Source organism: Teleopsis dalmanni, chromosome X (assembly GCF_002237135.1).
Source record: "Teleopsis dalmanni isolate 2A chromosome X, ASM223713v2, whole genome shotgun sequence".
Lineage (NCBI taxonomy): Eukaryota > Metazoa > Arthropoda > Insecta > Diptera > Diopsidae > Teleopsis > Teleopsis dalmanni.
The window spans coordinates 18108420-18129936 of record NC_051848.1 but is presented as its reverse complement, the minus strand read 5'-3'; the positions used below and the strand labels follow the sequence as shown (position 1 = coordinate 18129936).

At 32.9% G+C, this 21517-nt stretch overlaps 1 protein-coding gene across 1 annotated transcript in view; it reads right to left on the bottom strand.

Moving 5' to 3' along the window:
- The window catches only part of LOC119688214 (protein turtle), a 122418-nt gene that overhangs the window by 54546 nt on the left and 46355 nt on the right, over window positions 1–21517 (bottom strand). The window contains exon 5 of the mRNA XM_038102897.1: window positions 16513–16754. Within this exon, the coding sequence (XP_037958825.1) occupies window positions 16513–16754 (242 nt within the window). The remainder of the gene's footprint in view (window positions 1–16512; window positions 16755–21517) is intronic.

Here is a 21517-nt window from a genome sequence, read left to right as displayed (position 1 = left end):
ATACACACATACAATATCTCAAACCAATTTTCATATACTTTCGTGCTGGTTTCAAAGCTTTTTTGCTGATATTTGGTTGCTTTCGTATAATTTGTAGGTGTTCTCCGCTTAGAATTGGCGTACGTTCAGCCAAGTAAACACCGTTTCGAATTGAGTTTCCATTTCTCTCACCCTGCCCGCGTACTTCATGGAAATGTACTTGCAAAATGTACTGAAACTCTGTGCTTTTTTCTTTTTCAGTGCAAATAATTTTATATTTTTCTTAGCAAATTTGTGATATATTTAGGGTTTTCTGAAATTCATTTAATATTTTTTAGTAATTGTAGTAATAAAGACTGCATATAATATTATTGATAATATACGTTGCTTTAGAACAGTAAGTTGCGCTACATCCACAATAGTAAGTTTCGGCAAACTATTTATGTTAACACTAATAGAGATAAAAGAAAAATTATAGTCAAAAGTATCCAAGTGTTTCGTGCTAATTACACTCTATACATATACATAGTATAGTATATGTATTCAACAAAAATAATACTGTAAAAACGTGTTAAGTTGATATATTTAACTGATGATAGGAAACAACAATTCTTCTCTTTTAAATTACCAGTCATGATCATCATTATTATCAACATCACAATTTTATGGTATATGATATGGTATTACCATAAATCATATTCAGCATTAACATGAAGATCAAGAATAATCTCAATATAAACGTAGGCGTGACTTCTCTCTTATCACCATAGTTTCCTTCATGGTAATGCAACCATCCACTTTTGCATTACTATAGATACTGAAAGCAAGATATTATCATCATGTTGTACAGATAGTCATAGGGGGAATTGTCACGGTAATTTTATGATTTTTTTGGTCATGATCGAAAGGTATATTATACAGAGAGTCATGTCATAATTACTGATTACCTACATTTATCACTATTTTGGTATCTTTTTTGTGACGGAACTTAAAACATATATATTTTTGTGCATATATATATAAGCAACTATATATATTTACACATAAGGAGGCACATAAAGCCTCGTCACCGTGTCAATATTTGAATCGAAATTTTTCTCTTCTTCTCATTTTCAGTATTTTAATTTATGATGGACGATATCACTCTTAATGAAAAAATATTTGATTAAAGAGTATTGTAAATTTCTATCTATAAATTTTGAAAAAAAATTTCTCTATGATGGAAGTTGCTATACTTAAAGACGACCTCAATACGAATGTGTCATTCTTAATTATGGCACAGGAAATATTACAAAGCACTACGGATATGAGAAAAATGCATTTATAAGAAAAATACTTTGCTTTTAATTTTTGGATTATAACTCACATTAACTTTAATAAAATTAAAGTATATAAAGGCAGATGAATTCAGTATCTGTTGTGATTTCAAATAGATTTGCTTTTAATATAAAATCAATTAAGTAGTGGCCAGGTAATGGTGAGGTTACGGACGAAGATATTGAGTTGCATAGATTATTTAATATATTCAATTGCTAATATATATATTGCAATAAGTGCAAAGGGATCATTAGAGTTTTTTTTTAGTTATGAGTATTAACTTGTATTGAATATTAAGTGTTATACTAACAGACCTATTCTGTGCACTTTATAAACTTGTCAAAATTGACTGCAGTAAAGGTTTTGGTATTCTGTGACATAATTAAAAAGCTCTTTTCCTTGTCAGTTGGCAATACTACAAATGCTGTTGACAACTACAAAAATATGCTCTTTTTAAGCATTTTTTATTTTTTGCATGCATGACAAATATTCTTAACTAAAATTTACGCTCTTTACAAGCATATTTTTTATTGTTATTTGAATGCATGAAAAATGCTTTTGGCAACTTAAAATATGTGCTCTTTACAAGCATTTTTTACGAACAGTGACGAACAATTACGAACAGTTTTCTGTACAAAACACTTTATACCATAATGTGGTGAGGAGCACTAGGTACTTGAGGTTTGAAATTTGTCAAGATGTATCCAGAATACCAAAAAGATTTCTGTTATATAAAAATCAAAAGTTTTAATATTTATTACTCCTGATATCCAACTGGAACCCGTCTGGCAACCTTTCGTCGCATTGAATTTGGAGGGAATCCCTTTCTTATCTTTTTTGTGTTTCGGTAGTGGTGATAACTTTCATTTGAAAATTTTATTTGTAGTATGGGTGCTGCAAAATCAGACCTTTCTCATTACATGATACTGAACATACTGGTCTTAACATAACCAATGAGTGAAGTAGTTTCTGTAGGTAAATAATATTTTAAAGAGATATGTTCTGGGCCAGACAGGGTCGTCATCATTATTATGGTATCCAATGTTATCATCTATCATATTTAGTATTAAAATAAAAGAAGGCCTAGTTTTCACTAGGCCTTACATATAACTATTGGCACTGAAAGAAACATTTCATCATCATCGTTATTGTCGTCATGCAATCTCTTCAGCATCTCTATGTTTTCATTAGAATAGTTTTGAAGCGCAATGCCCCGTTAAAGTTGATGGTAAAGAAGAAGAAGCACTTATATTGATTTTACTAAAATCGTGCGGACGTTTGCGGAAAAAGATGACTGTTAAAGAAATTGCATTCTGGAAATTGGAGAGCAAGAATAAGTGCAAGTGTCTCAAATGGAGAGACGTACCTTGCTTTTAATGCATGTCCATGACTACTTTCTGTTTTGTTTTTGGGATGAAATGGGCGTATTTTCTTCAGCTTTTTGAGTTTTGTGAAAGAATTGGTGGCAGAAGTACAAGTCGGCTTTAAATAACTTATTAAATTAATTATCGGTAAATTCCTTCACTCCTTAACTGTGAGCATTATGTCCTAGTGTAAAAAAATCCACATACAAATTACAAGAACCCTTAATATTCATAGCGTGAAATTTATGCCGACTACGACCAATAGGGCACCGTTATGTCTGCTTATTATTTGTTTATTTTTTTCTACATTTTAATTTTTTAATTTTTTTTTACTTTTTTTGCTCATTGGGTATGCACTTAGTGGCTCAGATAGGTTTTGGTACGTGTTCCTAATGGGAGCGGGAGTGTTTTTAAGTTTGTTATGTTTGCTGTTTTCGTTGTTGTTATTGTTGCTTTTACAGCTTTTCTTGTGTTTTCTGTTACGTTAGTTTCATCAACGATATGTAACGTAAGTAGTTACTGGGGTATTAGTGGTACCTGTGTCAGCTTTACGTTAACTTACTGCATATGCTTCAGTACATTCATACAAGCTCATGTAGGAATACATGGTCTAAATTAATGGACTATACTGTGTACTGTATATGTGTACATGTGTGTGCATGTTTGTATCCGTGTATGTATAAAGCTAACATTTTCGGTTATTTGATTTTGTTGAGGTGATGTGTATTATTGACATATTGACGTGAAAGATTTCTGATGGGGTGACGTTTTTATAAGCTTATTTGCGCAACCCAGATTTCGAATAACATTTTGTACCAAGTGAAAGTATTTAGACGAAAAGAGAAAAGGGGATTTTCGCATTTATCATTAAAACAACATATAATTTAAGTACAATTGAAGAAAAACCAAATAAAATACTAATAAATTTCAATATGTACATAAAATGTCATGAGAATGGATGACGATGCTTCAACGAAGAAGGTAAAAGGGAAGCGCCGATTGGAGCAGAAATGCATAGTAGCAGATCATTTCTTCGGTGCCTTGATTAAATTGATGGGGTGCTAATCGCACTTAATGTACGATACTGGATAAGGCGTGACAAAAAAGGGATATTTTTTGAAAACCTGGAGCGGAAAAAATCATCGCTTTCACTTGACAAAGCCGGTCTTTCAACATCAAGATAGAGTCTGGTCTGTGCCTGGTGGGACTATAGTGGTATTGTTAATTATGAGCTCTTGAAGCCCGGCATTGCCGTTAATGCACAACGCAATCGCTTGAAAACTATTTCATTTCTTAATTAAAAGAAAAATCGGAAACAATTATTTATACTAACTCCAATTTATCTATTTTGAAAAAACTGTTCCGATAACGGTTTACATTTACCAAAAAACATTTACCAAATTAAATTGCACAAAAACTATTCTTAACAACAAATGTTCTTAACTAAGTTCAATTAATTACACTCAAGTTGAATAAGATAGGTTTAAAGTTATAAAATTTGAAAGTTAGTTTGTGCTGTATTCAGTATCTTTCCTCTTTATTCTCAATTATAGCTCTTAAGTAGCTAAATGCTTAATGCGATTAGAGTGAAATGTGCAATTCCGACTGCAATGTTAACCACTTCATGAGAGCACTGTGGTATTTGAGGTTTCTCGAGTGAAACTGCGAACAAGAAATATCCTTAAAGACAGTAAAAGAATGGGCATGGGTTCAAGCACTCATGGAAGCACTTATGGAACAAATTTAATAGAACTTGATGGCATTAAATTTAACTAAAATACGAACTTAACTTAGTGAAGCTGAAGATACAATAAGGAAGCACAGCTGTGAGCAAAAGTAGTGGTTAAAGTACTTTAAAAAGTTTTTGAACTATTTTATGATATTAAATTCTATCAGATAGATTTGATTTTTATGAAAAGCAACAAAGGAAGCCATTGGGTTACGATGTACTTCCACTGCGACTTGTACGCATTTTTAATTATAGTTTTAACCTCTTTTTTCCACTTCTGAGTTCTATTGTGCCTTGGCTTATTTATATTTACGTTTTGAATTTAATTTATATTATTTTCATTTTTTTTTATTCCTAAAGTGTTTTTTCTTAGAAAACTGATTTGTCTACTTTTAGATAAGTATGCTAGCTTGTCTGCCCGTAGACATTTCTAAGTAGCTTATATCTTAAAAAACTTTCCCTCAACAGCTTATTTCAGCAGGATAAGTACTTTATAGTCATTGTTGCAAGCTCTACGACTTGAAAATATTTTATGCAATCCATAGAAAATATAAAAAAATAAAATACAAAAACACAAAACAAAAAAAAATAAAAATAAGAAAGTAAAAATATAAATAAAAAATGTGAACGTAAATAAAACTGAAAATAAAAGTAAGCCCATATTAAGGAGTACGTCCTTTAATGAGCTCATTAAACTAAGTTTTTATAAGCAAGTAAGGATTCTTTTCCTCTTCTTTATTTCATTTTAATTTGCCTTTATTTTAAATAGTAAGAAGAAGGATGAGGAGGAGAAGAAAAAGGAGAAGGAGAAGGAGGAGGAAGAAAAATTTGCATTGTACCGTTGAAATGTCAAAGTAACAGAAACACAGTTAAATTACTCAGTATTTCTTGATTTTCCTTTTGTATGACGGGCAGACGATGTACCCACATTAGCAGGTAAGAACGTGAGAAAAAATTAGAGCTGAAGTCAGAATTGAAGAGGAAGAAATGTTCTGTAACTGCAGTGGCAAATACTGAAAAACATAAACTAATGTGACATTAAATATAAAGGCTCATAATATATAAAGGCTCATAACCAAAACAATTAAGAAATTTTAATTATAGAAATTTTTCACAAAACACACCCGAGTACCGAGTCTGGAAGTTACACAAAAGAAAGGCCCACAAACAGTCACGTATTAAAGTCAGATTAAACATGCTCACTTCAAATAGTTGTAATTTAGCAGTAAAAATGGTAGTATGGCAGTGTGGCACTGTGCAGTGGTAGTGAAAAAGTAGCATAAGTAGTAGTTAAGCACATACTTGTACATGAGAATAGCGAATGGCAAATAGCTTTACTGGTAGCCTGCAATGCGAATAATAAAATAAGAAAAATTATCTTAGCACAGAAGAGACAAGTTGCGCTTTTTTAGATTAATGGTGACATATTTATAAGCGACACAAATCCACAAGCGAAGTCCTCTGCACTACAAAAGTTATGCTTTTCGCCTACTTTATAGCTGCTCGTCTCTCCTCTCCTGTCCTCTCCTCTCCTCTCCTCATCTCATTCATATTCTTATTCTGCACTATACTAGATAATATCGCTTAATTATGCCCTACAGTCACAATGAAAGAAGTATGTTAAGTTGTTGTGCAGCAGCTTCATGTGCTCGCTACTCTCCGTCATTTGGTTATGAGTAAGGCTCGTAACCAACTGCAATAGAATAGAGCTTATCCAGCAGTTTATTTGGAAAATATACTCGAATTTTTAACAGCGGTAAATATATTTTCAGTTATATATTCTGTAAATATTTGATTCATTTTTATAATTGGTATTACTTTTCTTGAAAAAAATGTTGCATGGAAAGACTCTGTAAATAAAACTCATTGCTATTGAATCTTGGTTCTGTGGAATTATTTTCATCACTATGGCAATCTCTCAAAACTTTATAAGTAGAGATTTGAACATACTCGATACTGTTTCTAGAATAGGCAATGAATGGGAAGTCACGACCTAAGTGATCAAATAGGTGAATGGGTCCCACACGGATTAAATAAATGCCAAATGGAAAATTGGAAAACCATTTGTGAAATGCTGCTTCAACGAATTGAAATAAAACCATTTCTCTATAGAATGTTGACGGTTGACAAAACCAAATTGATTTTGAACATCTGACGCCGAAAAAATGTTTGGATTCACCTGGCAAAACCGGTCTTTCAACCACAAGACCAAATCGCTTTTGCAAGAAGACCATGCTTACATGGTCACATACAGTCGATGTGACGAGTCACATAAAACCACATAAAACGTCACCGTGTCTCGATTAAAATCGAAATTTCTTTCTTTCTTTTATAACGCAGCCTTTAAGTAAAGAAGCTTAAATGAAATAAAAAAAGAATAAAACGTACGAACGTATTATAGATTTTAGTCTCTTACTTTTGAAAAAAGTATTCTTGAACTTTTTTTAAGCATGCTAATCGCTACTCTTGAAGAACACCTCAATATGAATAAGCACGGTTACCACATGTGGTACTTTAGTACCAAAATTGTTACTTTTTTCCGTATGGTACTCTGGAACTAGTTTTTAGAAAATGTTACTATGGACTCTATTGTGCGTACTGTTTCATCATCCAATTAAATTTATTTATAGATGCAACTGTGCACTATGAACCTAATAAAATTTTATAAATTGACTTAAGAAAAATGCCGAAGCTGCAAAAGCTGAAAGAAAATTTCGATCGGAATGGATTTTAAGACCTTAAATAATATTAGATTACCAAAAGAACTATTTGATGAAAAAGAAATGCATTATATATGGTCAGCAGAAGATAGGCCGATTATTCAAATAATGAAATTGTTATAGATAAAAACACTTGTACTGTTCTAAATCTTCTGTAGATTTTATATATATTGTATTTTTTTATTACAAGACAATAGAACGAGACAGAAATGGTACTTTTTTAATCAATTTTGGTACAGAAAAAATTTTTCAAGTGGTTAAGTGTTTCGGTTCTCTAACTATGGCATCAAAAATATTGTAAAGCACTACGGATATGTGAAAAAGTGCATTTATAAGAAAAGTGCTTCGCTTTGAATTCTTAGATCATAATTCACATTAACTTTAATAGAACGCTTCTATATATGGGTAGATGAATTCAATATTTGTTGTAATTTGAAATTGATTATATTTTAATACAAAAATAATGCAATAGCGGCCAGATAATAGTGAGGTTACTGACGAAGATTGAGTCGTATAGATTTATTGTGCCTTATTTTTTTTGTCTTTATTTAATATGTCGAACTGCAATGTGTTCTTTTAAATTTTAAATTTTATATTGAATATTAAATATTATAGTAAGTACACATTTTTGGTTACCAACTTTGGGCATTCCGCTACATCGGTTCTGGAAAGTTTTTTTTACAAAAAAAGATTATGCTGTAAAATCGAAAAACATTTTCATTGTGGTCTTTTGAGCGAGTTGGTAAGGACTTATTACTTTTTCACAGTTACGTACTATCCAGAGGGGCCACGTGGAGGCTGTGCGTCAACTTGGAGAGAACAGTGACAAGGATCGCGCTGGCATTTACCATGTTAAATGCAATCAGACACTTTATCTTGTATGTTCAATCCCATCCCCCAGTTAATTCATTTAGTGGATTGAAAATTTACTCATGCTTTAATGTTCTTGAAAAAGTGATGAAACCAACTATGCTGAACATTTTCATCTCTCCTTTTTTGACTTCTATTATTCATTTCTTTTTATGTTATTAGTTATTATTTCTTATTTCTTCCTCTTCTTCTTTTTCTTTTTCATTATATGATTAAATCCTGTTTTGTTTCAACAATTGAATTGGATATATTTATGTAAATTTATGACATATCAAATTATTATGTTTCTGTAGAGCCAGACGTCCAGCATTCACGTCATCTCTTCGGCGATCGAGCGGGTAACCTCGCAATTGTTGGTTTCTCCACCATTGCAATGATTTTCCATTCTTTGAACTTGCAGATTCTACTCCCTCCGTCTCCGTCTCCGTCTCCGTCTCCGTCTACTCCATTTAATTATGTCCGGTACCTCGCAGATTCGCCTAATGTCGTCATTGCGCATTCGGTCCCGACGAATGAAGCCAGCAGTTATTATTTGATTCCATTATATCAGGTATTTTAGGGTTTTTAAGAATTTAAAAACAATAAAAAGCAATATTTGTGAGAACTTAAGGCCACAATTAAAATTTTTTATATTTTATCACGGAAGAAAGTGTTTCATTAGAAGGAGTACTGTGTTAATACTTTAGACCAATTAAAAGGTACTAATGTCTACCGCTGTTAATTCATGCACTTCAAATTTACTTAACAAATATTAGAACTCCTCATCCCCCTAACTATTGAATAACTATGCGTTCACTATGCGTATTGTAGGAGATTTGAAATGGCAACTCTGGTTGGTGGAAAAAAAAAATTTAGCACATTTGACAGATTTTAATTTGATGAATAATCAAGAAAATAGCAACAAAAACATGCACAACAGATGACAGTCAAGCTGTGTACCCGTCAGTCACACACTTAAACCGCATTCTCGCCCAAAAGCGGGCACCCACAGTGTCTTTATGCTCTTCCACGCTTTTACAACTATTATGTTACTGTGTCTATGAGAGTGTGTCAGTGTGCGAGTGTGTGAGTGTGCAAGTTGGTGAGTGCCAAGGGAGTATATGTGTGCGTATAAGTGCTTAACTGTTAAATTATAGTCGCACATTATAGTGCTGTCGTGTTAAATTAACAATATTATTTCATATTGTACAACTTTCTTTTAGCTTTTCATTTTCGTCTTCTTTTTCGTTTTCGTTTTCGTTTTAGTTGTCGTTTTATTTCAGTTTTATTCTTATTTCCACTTAGTTTTGTTTTTGTGTTTGCTTTTGTTTTTGTTGTGTATTTCCATTTATTCATATTTCTGTTGTTGTCCTTTGTGGTGGCGTGAAGAAAGGCAACGACTGAAAGTACAATGAATAGTTGAACTGCAAAAACAACAACAACAACAACGAAAAATCAAATAAAATCAAAAGCAGCATATATGCAACAACATGTGTTCTTTGCCTGTACAACACACAATATAATGATAGGGAATAGTGTTAAATCCTTTGGTTAGCGGTGGGGGCACGCAAGTGTGTGCTGTGCTGTGCTGTTGTGTGCTATTTAGTAGCACTGTTTTGTGGTGTTTGCATAAAGAAAGCGCCTTATTAAAGTTTTTGAAAAAGCGCAAGCAAGGGATAAACTTTTTCATTATGACAACCATAAACATGCTGCTGAGTCTATACGCGACCAGACAATTCCTATACGGCAATTGAGTTTTGTTGTGTTGAATATTCTATTTTGTTTTGTACTATATACTCTCTCTGTGTGTCCCTATCTCACTCTATTGTATATTGTGTTATGTGTGTGTTAAACACAATTGCACTTAACAAATTCTATAAGAAATTTGTGTTATGTGCAAGTATGTGTACAAGTTTGTATGTGCAAGTGTAAGTTTATTTATTTTAATATAAAATGACAAGCGGTAAGGCGCTAGGTCGGTAGGGCGGTAGGGTAGCAGGGTAATTCATAAAACCAACACATGTCGCGGTAATTTATAATTTTACGCATCCAAATAAAGACATAACAAAGTTGTAAAATGTAAGTAAAGCAACCCGTCGCTCCCTCAACTTCTACGGTAAACTAGAGTTAATAAATTATGGCAAGTAAGATATTTTAAATTGAGGTTGTTGTTGTAGTAGTTGTAGTAGTAGTTGTTGTTGTTGTATAAAGTTTAAGCTATAATAAATGGATTAAATAAGAATTAAATATACATACATTCAAGGATATATATGTTTGTATATATTTCGGTAAATTCTGTGGGGACTCGCACATGTTATTAAAACAGTTTTCCCTCACACATAATAGAGGTTAGGCGACTATTAATCAAAACATTAGTATGACTTGAGTTCTCAGTCGGTGAGAAGGTGGTTCCATCAATTGTACTGGGTTTCGTTAAATATTAGAAAAAGTTTTTTCACTAGCACTAAATAAATTTTTAATTGCTTCATTAACATGTGAGCTAAAGAGCTAAAAAATTAAATTAAATCTATTTCCCTAATCAAAAGGAGAAAAAATAAAATTGGTATCTTCAGAATAATAAGTTAAAGTTAAAAAGTAATAAGTGAAAATGTAAGAATTTTGAAATATATTCGGATAATAGGCAACATAAAATCACAAAAGTTAGTTATAGTGACTTGTGCTACTTCTAGAAAATTTTGTAAAAATCTCTGGTATAGTTTTAAAGCTATTAGTGTTTAGTAATTTATGCAACCAAATACGTCGGCAAACCACTACTACTGTAGATCTCGGTCTAAGAAGGGAGAGGAAAATGTTAAGTTCTTTAAAACACGTAAAGTGCCCTCTGAACTGTGGTATCAGAGTAGCTCCATGAGTAACTCCACATGAGTTGATCTTTTTATGAAGCTCTATATAAATAGAGAACCAAATATGTTAACTGTAAGTTCTGTAAAGAGAATGAGGAGTCGGCCACACATGCGCTATTAGAATGCAATACGCTAATGCACATACGGAATAGGCTCCTGGGAATGTATATCCTTACGGAAAAAGCAATAAAACTCTACAAAGTTGGTTCTATACTACTTTTTATTGACGCAACAGGGCTTAGAGACATACTCTACACCCAGAAGGGTGCACAATAGACCCGACGGTCGCAGTGCTACATCCCTTAACAATAATAATAATAATTATAAAATATGTTGAACACCTTCAATATAACTTTTTATATCGCCGCGTACCCTTCCCTCCACTCTTTTAACAATTCAATGAACGACATGTTCTATAATTAATTCTCCATTCTGGCATATAAACTTATATTTTGTAAAAAAAACTTTACAATTTTTAATTTACATTTTTGCATTCATTTGTTTTTGTATTCAAATAATATTTTCGAATTAATGTTTTAATTTTATTCGGTTTTTTCGGTGAAGACTTATGCGAAAATTTCACACACAAACTTAATTAAATGTGAAAACATTTTGTAACAAAATAATTTCACGCACATTTCCACCTTCACGAATTCGCCGTGTGGGGCGAGTGCCGAGACGGTGGGTGTAGAGAATGGCGTGAATGCATATTGCGGAATGAATAGTTGAGTGCATGAATGAATATTTGAGTCAAATGAATAAGTTATTTTAATAATAATTTTATCAACTTTTACATGTGAATTTCGTTATAAAGAACCAAAGCAGTTAAAATTATTTTAACTATTTAAACTGTCTTTTTGTATGCTTGCGTGTGGGTGTGTGAGTGTGTGTGTATACATTATATTCGAGCAACTTATGTGCATTTATGGTGGATGTGGAAATGCTTGAGTGAAGACAGTGAAATTCAATTGAAATTCTTTTTTGGTTAAACACATACCTACGTACGGGTAAGTACGTTTAAGTACGTACAACTCAATGAGAGTGCCGTAACAGAGTTTGTGTGTATATGGGTGTATGGGTGTATGTGTGATCCAGCGTACCTTATGCTAGACTAAATGTTGTTACTGTGTTTCTTTGTGTTTATGTTTTCACATGAATTTAGCGCAATTTAAGTTAATTGCATGTAAAATCAAATGAGATGAAATAATATTTCTTGTAGTGTTTCATTTTCGTGGGTTCCAGCGTTTTTGTTAGTATTTGCATATTTAACTTTTAATGCGAAAATTATGAAAGAAATCTTACAATTTCTGAGCTTCAGTATTTATTTATTTAATGAGAAGTTTTAAATACATAATTAGACTTATATATTGAAGGAACATCAGCTAAAATTGTTCCAAATTAGTAAAATTCAAAAAAAAGAAATGAAAACGCTATTTCGGTAACCTACGAAGAAACTTGCAATGCGTGTATTTACTGGAGAACTAACGAGGCCCTATGCCATTGCGCCTATGCTCCAACGGTGACGAGTTCCAGCAAGTAGAATATACAGGAGTTGTCAAGATGAAGAGAAGATAGAATCTATCAACCATTTCTTGAGTCTCTGTCCAGGACTGCGGACAAGGCGACTTCAATGTCTTGGGGATCGCTTTTTCACTGGCTTGGAAGAGGTAACGAAAGCAAACTTATCGGAAAAACCAAATGGTTTAACAAGGATAGAAGATAACAAAGGTTTGCAACTCGCCTCTCCCGGCAAAATTTTTGAGGGCATCACAATGGGCAATATATGCCTCAAAGTAGAAGTGCTGACAACTGTCAACTAGGAAGAAAACAGAACTGTGGTCCACCTTGCGTATTTCTTTAGGACAGGGCTGTCCAAAGTGCGTCCCGCGACTAATGTTTGTGCGGCCAGTGACATGTTTTTAATCTACTATAATTACGCAAAAATTTTTTTTAGTGTACTGGTAAAACCACATTATTTTATTTTTATGATATAACAAATGAATGAATATAAATTGATAAATTAATTAAAATAAATTTAACAGTATAACCGTCTTTATAATCTAATAATGTATGAACTATGGACGTATATACTTGTTTCTATGGCCCTCTAATCTGTATAGTAAATTATATTGGCCCAAGATCGCATTAGGTCTGGATAGTCCTGTTTTAGGAGACCATTTTATAGTGAATGTGTAAGTTTAAGGTAGCAAATTGAAAAAAAATGTGTGCGTTTCGAAATAATGCTAATCCCAACTAATCATCACAAACAAAATATAACACAAAAAAAAACAAGAAATCAATCCAATACCTACTATTTAGAGATCATTATAGTTAGTTAGTTAGTTGTGGTGGAGGGAGGACGAATCTTCCTCAAATAGCTAAGGATGAAAGCCGTTTTGAATCCACGAAAACCTCGTAATAGTGGGTAGTAGATAGAGGGTCAAACTAGAACCAACCAGAGGCATTAACAAAGGCAAGAATCTGGCTAATGCTGATGCTGGAGATATCGCTAAGTGAGTTGAAGAAAGGGGCCCCTAGAAACTTAAACCTAGTTCTGGCCAGACCTGGACAAAAACACATCAGGTGTTCTGGTGTCATTTCTTCAAGTATTGGTAGACACCCACTACATGAGGTACCACAGGGAAGGCCAAATCTAGCTCCATGCCGTCATATGGACCAGTGACCCGTAAAGACAGATATTAGCTTAGAAACCTCAGATTTGTTTCTACAGATTAAGTCAGAGGTTCTATATTTGGAATAGATGGGCCAAGTAGCCCTTGACCTGGCTGCTGAGACAGTAAGGGTCCACTCACTATTTGCCTGTCGCAAAAAATGGTCACAAATCAACCTACGCCCGTAGCTAACAGGGGCAGGGATTGAAATAGGGGTATCAGTGGAAGAGGCGCCTAGCTTAGCAAGCTCGTCAGCGCGCTCATTTTCCACAATATTAGAATGCACGGGAACCCATACTAGAGTAACCTTGGACCTCTCACTTACTTCACTGATAATTTCCTTACATTCTTCTACTAATCTCGATGACAGACAGACTGCTAATAAAACTTTAATAGCTGCCTGACTGTCAGTTAGAATGCAGACCTCTTTTCCGTGAAGGCGCATATTTAAAACAAGAACACTTGCCCTAAGGATGGCAAAAACTTCAACCTGAAATATTGAGGTGGAATTTGAAAGATGGTATGATTTACTAATCATTAGGTCCGTAGAAAAGATTCCGGCTCCAACGCCCAAAGATCATTATACTTCTAATGCTATTGTATTAATTCAATACAAGTTTCCTTTCAAAATGAAAAAGCAATCCTCACGGCAATTTTCTAATTAAATGATAACAAAATTGAAGATTGACTTTCTTCAATAATTTCATTTGAACAATACTTTACAGTTGATCCTTTTTATGTTTTTGACACATTACAATAAACAGAACTATATCAATAAAATAATATCACTTCTTGAACTCCTTTGCCACCTGCCCAAGACTTATTTCTTGACGCGCACTACCTTGTTTTGGTGTTTCATTTGGTTTGTGAACTGATCGCTAAGGTTTCAAAAAGTAAAGATAACTGCGAATCAGTGGTAGTTAACCTTGAGTTCTGGACATTTGGTGTCAGAGATATATTATGTTTTCTCCCAAAATTGAAGCGTACCTGATCAGGTTCTATTAATCATTTTTTAAATTGAACTAATAAGTTTAATTTTGTTCTTCCATAACAAGGCTTTAATAACTATTACTGAGCTGAACTGGCGGAATTGTACCGTACAGTAGTAGAAAAAAGTTCTGATGATCGAAGTTCATCTTCTAAACAACTCGTACATAAATATTTTACTCCAACTTTGAAACTAGACTAACTGTGGGTAAATACATAAAGCAGATTGAGTATATATAACCGTTATAATTGTTGAAGAGTCTATGCTGAAGTGCAGTTTTATTAAGAATTTCTTCTGGTAGTAAATCGGATAAAGGATACCTTAATATTTCATAACATATATATAATGAATTATGTAACTAATGGTACATACAAAAACAATGATAAATGTATATATCTCGAATCTTTTTCAATGTAAAGTCGATGATGATTTTATATCAGTTTTTTGCTGAAGTTATGAAAGGTAGGCATGAGATCGATGAATAGTTTCATTTTGGAAGCCTGTCTTTAGGACAGGTTCTGTTCTCGATTTCTTTATTTTTTTGTTATGGTTTCTGATTTTTGTATATTTTGTGCTGCTGATAAATGAATTGCTTGATAAAAATATATAAAAATATATAAAAATATAAAAAATAATAGTAAATTAAAATAATTGCAGGTTAAACCAAATATGAGATAATTTCGTTTTTTTTTTAATAATTTTTCATTGAAAATTTGTTTGTTTTTCGTTTGTTTATAAATAGGGGGCGACAACAACAACACAAGAATTACAAATATATGTATATAATTACTTTAATATATTTGACATTTAAATTATTAAACTCAACCGATATTTTACTATAAACATGAAATTTATTTTATTAAATTAAATACACATACATACATGTAAACACTAAGCGATTCGAAATTAAATGAGCGGTGATTTCTTTATAATATTAAAAAATAGTATATATGATATGAAAGGACAAGGGAAAGACATTACAATGTAGCAAAAAGGCAGAGGATTCTATCTTGCCTAGGAATGTTTGGGTCAAAGTTAAATGAGATGGTTCAATTTCAAAGCAGCTCGTGATCGCATAGGTAGATGTCTTCATTCATATCCTTGTAGCAGTTATCCTTGTAACAGATCTTATGAAAGACATTATTAGTAAAAAATTGTATCACCTCGAAGTAAACTTCTCTGGAGCCCTAACCAAAACTGTTTTGTCTGTTTCATATCATTACGTTATTTCTTTGCTCTCGATTGCAATCACATTTCGAAATTGTTTTCCGGAAGAGAAAAACTCATTCATGGATGGTTCGATTAGATATTGAAGGAGCGTTTCAGTTCGATATGTTAATACTCATTCTGGGGCTTGTGCATATGTGCATATGTTTGAGCTTGATATAGCGTATAGGCTTGATGAAGTATGAAGTGGGAGCAGAACTTGGTATCGTTATCAACTGCAAAATATGATATCTGTATATAAAGCACGCTCTCTAACCGAACACATGTCTACTTTTAAAATAGTGTCACGTCATTACGGCAAGTATATTGGACAGAGAAAAGTGATCTCGATGAATCAATTATTTTGTTTTTTTTACATTTGTAGATAGGCAATGTAAAAGGTGCGGTTTGGCACAGATCTTTTCTATGTTATTTGCGGTACTGCCTTTTTATCCGATTTACGTAATGGATATCTACATTTAATGTGATTAATGTTATAGAGAGGAAGAGGAGGAGGAGGAGGAGGAAATGTAGTAATTCACATAATTTCAAATCGCTTAGAAAAATTACATGTACTTCACCGATTTTTAAATATTTGTCTGTTTTATAATTTATCATCGTTCGATTATTTTTAAATTGACCCAAACTAATGGCTTAAAATTTACGTAGCCATTATTGTAGCGAAACGTGCGTTTTAGTCATTTAAGTTAAATTTACTAATTATTATTTATTAATTAATTTTCAACTTATTCTTTAAAAATTTGAATTTAATTTAAGTTATTTAATTTTTTTGGGATTTTTTTTTGAAAATAATTTCTTTTTACCATGATTACAGCGCCGCCCGCTATTATAACACGGGCCGTATGGGAGACTTGTCCCTCACCATTACGTGCAATGCAAGTATATTCTCCGATGTCCTCGTGACGAATTGTAGAGATCCGCAACTCGGTGCCATCATTAAAGATGCCAACAGTAGGCGAGGGATCAACGGGATTAGCATCTTTGTACCACAAAATTTCTGGTGTTGGTGTGCCATCAGCTTGGCAATTTAGAATAATTGAATCACCTAAAATTAAAAAAAGTTATTTTATGTGTATAATTTTAACTGATGTCTTAAGAAAAAGTAATCTAAAGATAAAATAAAGCAAGGATGAGTATTCTTAATACTATTGTTGGCATAATACTACTATTAATAATAGTATTGCTGGCATCGGCTTCATAACCCAACATTTGCAAGTTAGGACTACTGATAAGTAGATTTCAATTTTAAAATTTAAATCCTCAAAGCAAGCTGCATATTTAAAAAATTTAAAATTTAAAGAAGCTACAATTTTCTCAAAGTCAGGCTCTCTGAAGGCTCTTCAAAGTGCCATGGCACATCCGCACGAATGACTTGCTAAGAGACCTTAAAATAGATCCGGTCAAAAAATACATAAGGAACAGAACTCTGGAGCTATATGCGAAGACCGACAGGCTATCCTACTTAGCACTATCTAATCTCAGAGTAATTACTAACCGCACGGGGCGGTACGCTGATCTTAGATCAGTCACTGAATAATCACGAACATTATGAGGAATACTCAAATTAGTCAGTGATATCTGGGGAGGGAACATTACATTACAATATATTTTAATGTACTTTTGCGTTGGAAGAAGTAATAATAAGATTGGTAGAAATTGGAAAATTAAAGTTTGGGGTTTATTTTAAAAGCAGTAATGAGTCGTTTTATTAGAAAGAAGGAGATGGTAGGAGATTATGTTGCTTACTCCGATAATTGCATGTGTCTTCTTATAGAAGCAATATATCAAATTGCAATACGTATGGTGGACCGATACATTTTTGCAGTTCCTCTTACCATTCTGAAAAATTGCGGGTTCGGAATTGATATCCGAATCGAAGCACTGTTTATAAGAGTAAGAGTTATAGTTAAATAGTGTCATTGCTTTTTTTAAATGTTCTGCACAATACTTACGTGTAAAAATATCTATATTATATAGAGACGACTCTGATGGTATAGTGGATGTGTAAGTACGTAAATGAAATTGGTATGGCATAAAAAGTGTAGTGCAAGCGTTTTTTTATGAAACGTTTACAGGTATACAGATGGGTGAACATTTGCACTACTCTTACTATGAAATGCTTCAATAATATAATGACGACAACGCTAACGACATCGCAAAGCCAGGGGAACGCACAAAGATGGCGCTGTTTTCACAATAAGCGAACGTTTGTGTTGGTTTTTATTGCAATTCGTTGGTTATTGTTGTTGTTTATGCGCATGTATATGTGTGTGTGTGTGTTTACTTTTATATCAGCATGACGACGCACACAATTGTGTAGTTTTTGTCGTCTGCCCTTCTTTTCTTCGTGCTTCTTTTTTTCCAATTGTTTTGTTACTCGTTAGCATTTATCCTTGTTTTTATCCTGCAGGATAAAAATAGTTAAATGAAAACGTATAAATATATGTAAGCATATGCAATATGCAAGTTGAGGTACGTATTGTAGCTGAGGTCCATATACATTCACATGTACTATTAAGTCAGGATATGGGATTCCGGTGTATATTCAAGAATTTCTGAGTCCTTGCAATACGGAAAGTTTTTCTCTGGATTTGTGTTTGGTTCGTGATTTATTGTGCGCTTTGGCTTTTTATTTTGTGTAACATATATTTTTAGTTATTGTTAATATTACTTTAGTGCATTTTGTTGTTCTTTTTCAAGGATGTGGTTTTGCATGTGCTGATTGATGGCAACTCTGCCGCTTTCTTTGAATAAAATACCGCAACTGTAATTTTTATTTTACAGTTTTTTGTCTTTGTTAATGCATATGAATGTGTCTCTGATCCGCTCACCTTACGTACTACCACAATTAAGTCAATTCGCTTAAATTGGTTTTGTTTATCGTCAATTTGCATTTACGTGTTTTTCCTGCTATTATTTCTTATTACATCTTTCTCATGTTTTCTTCTTTTGTTTTCTCTACTGCTCTTAATTCCATTATTCGCGTACATTTGACTTTTAAAATTGCTTTAAATTTGATTGCCATATGCCAGGCGTGTTTACCTGGCTGCCGCTGCCTTGACTTATGCAGTATAAATTGGTTAATGCAATTGCATTTCCGCATAATGTTTATGCTTTTTTGATGTATAGGCGAATCAAATGCCAGAGGGATAAAAGAGGAGCAAAGTATTTAAGTCGGGGCGGTATAAAGTAAACAGTTTGCTTAGCTGGAAATTTAATTACGTTGCAGCTCTTATAAATCAACATTGATTACGCGGCGTAGGAACAATGTATTTAAACGTCAGGGAGTTTCACCCGACTTGGGATAGGTAGATTGATTTGGTTGGTACTGTTTACCTTACCTTCGCCTCTAGTTCTGTTACGATACTTTTCAGCGATGCAGTTAAGAAAGTCGCGATGGAGTCGTCCCACTGAGAAAAGTCGACTATCATTAAAACTCTTGAGTATTTAGTTCATATACAGCGTTGTGTAATGTGTAACATGAATATAGGGTATGTAAATTAGTACGTCAGAAATATCTACGATACAACCAGCTTCTAATAGGGACTAATTACATAAGAAATAGTCCGGTCTTGTGCCCCTTAAGAATATAAAAATATGAATTGAATTTAGCATTACTAATTTCCTGTCCAATGTTAAGTTCGGTAGATATTTTCATCTGTTGTGTGTCGGTGGGTCACATTCACCAGATAGGAATATTAGAGGAATTATTTAGTTGCGAATAAGTATACCTTTAAGGTTTCCAAAAAATAAAAAATTAAAAGAATCGGTTTATCAGCACCGAACACTTCTTTATAAGTCGGCTCTTTTAAGTCAGACCGCCTCAAGAATGGCTACAGCTATGAGCAATGATAAGTTGAAACAGACACCGTCAAAAAATTTTGCTATTGGTGCCTGATGCATAAAATTGAACATTTTCTCATCGGTACTGCAAAATATAATATCGATTAAAGAACTGCTACTGGGATCGTGTGGTGAATAATGGGCTATACTCGTAATATCGAAATGTGTTAACAATTTTTTAAGGTTATTAACGAGTTCTATTTATTGTGTTAAGATACTAAAATAATCTTGAATTACTTAATCCAGAAGTAGTAATCCATATCGTTGGCAAGTCGCTCACCACATATTGTAATTCAACAGAGACCGTAGAAAGTCGCTTGATCTAACTTAGAATGCGCTTTCATCGCTAGTGCTTACCGAAGCGGTAATGAACTTAATAGCCTTAATGAACAAATAGAAGTCAAAGAAAATGATTTATACATTCTTATACCAATTCTGCAACATTTAACTTAAATCAAACTTAGTTAGGCATCTCTAAGTAATACTTATGATACGTCTATATGTGAATGCTTAACCTTCTGGCATAAGAGGAATTCAAAAATTGAATTTGAAGATTTGAAAATTCTAATCTCTTACCTATCACATTAAAAATGGACGATATTATGTTGAAGTTTGAATATAAGAACTATGACCAACTACACTAAATGCGTTATTTTTTTAAGATATAAAGTAATTTTTTTTTTTTTTCATACAAAATTTTTCCATTTTCTTTAATATATTTTACTTTACTCTCTCTGTGTACATTTATTAACAGAAAATAAGTTTTTCTACTCCCTGACAGTTGCGCTGTCAGAATGTCCATTAAAAATGTCTGCATGTCCATTTATAAAAATAAAAAATTATATGAAGAAATTGAGAACGAAAATTCCGTAGCTGCGAGACCACAAAGGCGAATTGAGATGAATAGTTGCTTTAACGAAATCCTTAAGAATTATTAAAAATTAATTTTACAAAAAGCGAAAAAAAGGTGCACATAGTGAATGTTGGAAAGAATACTAGAATGGGAAATGCTCTTAAAGCCAAAGTAGTAAAGGTACCATCAAAATTTTATGCACAAGAGTCCTTGTTTCATTGAAAGATATTTCAAGATATAAAGTGGTTAAGAGCAGTTGCTTTTAAAAGAAACCGATCAACAGTGCATTTACAGTATCCGAAAAATATCCAAATGGAATTCGATGATTGTAAGTATAAGTCTAGTATAAATCTTCGGCAAAGACAGTATCTTAAATCAATATGCTTCTGGGTCCTTCAATATGCGTTTGTAGAACGGTTAAAAAAATTGATTTTTAACTGTGACTAAAAACTTTTATATTTCACAATAAAATAATTTTTCCTTACTTCAATATACTTATTCCAACGACGCTCCGATATTTGTATCCTATCTCTGTAGCTGTTTTCTAAAATTTCCAGAAAGCACCTTCTCTTACGGCAGCTACAGTCTTTTTATTTCCACGGAAGAATATTTTCAGATGTGAAAAGAGCCAAAAATTAAGAGTATCTATATGCCAGGGAAATACGGGGATGCGCCAGTTCAAAAAATATTCAAAAATTGTTGATGAAAAAACCAACAAAATCATTTTTATCCTTTCCATAATGTTCCAAAACATGTAGCTCAGAAAAAGTGTGTATGCAAATAGTTTATATAAGCGCCAAAATTGATGTATTTTATTGCTCATTATTCTCAATGCTATGCCTTAACCTTCTATTTACTTCTTCGTCATGCAGAGAACACTCTAAGATGTTTTCTGTATTTTTGGGAAGATTTTTGCTGGTGGTGCAGTGCGGAGACGTTTTTAACCTTAAACTAACCCACTTGCAATTCAATGTTTTTGAAGGAAGATAATACCATTTTGATGTGATATCCATTTTCTAAATCTTTGCACAAAGACCTTTAATGATTTTCATTGGCAAAGAATACACTGACTTCAAAGCTCAACTTCAAAGAGCTTATACACGAACAATGAT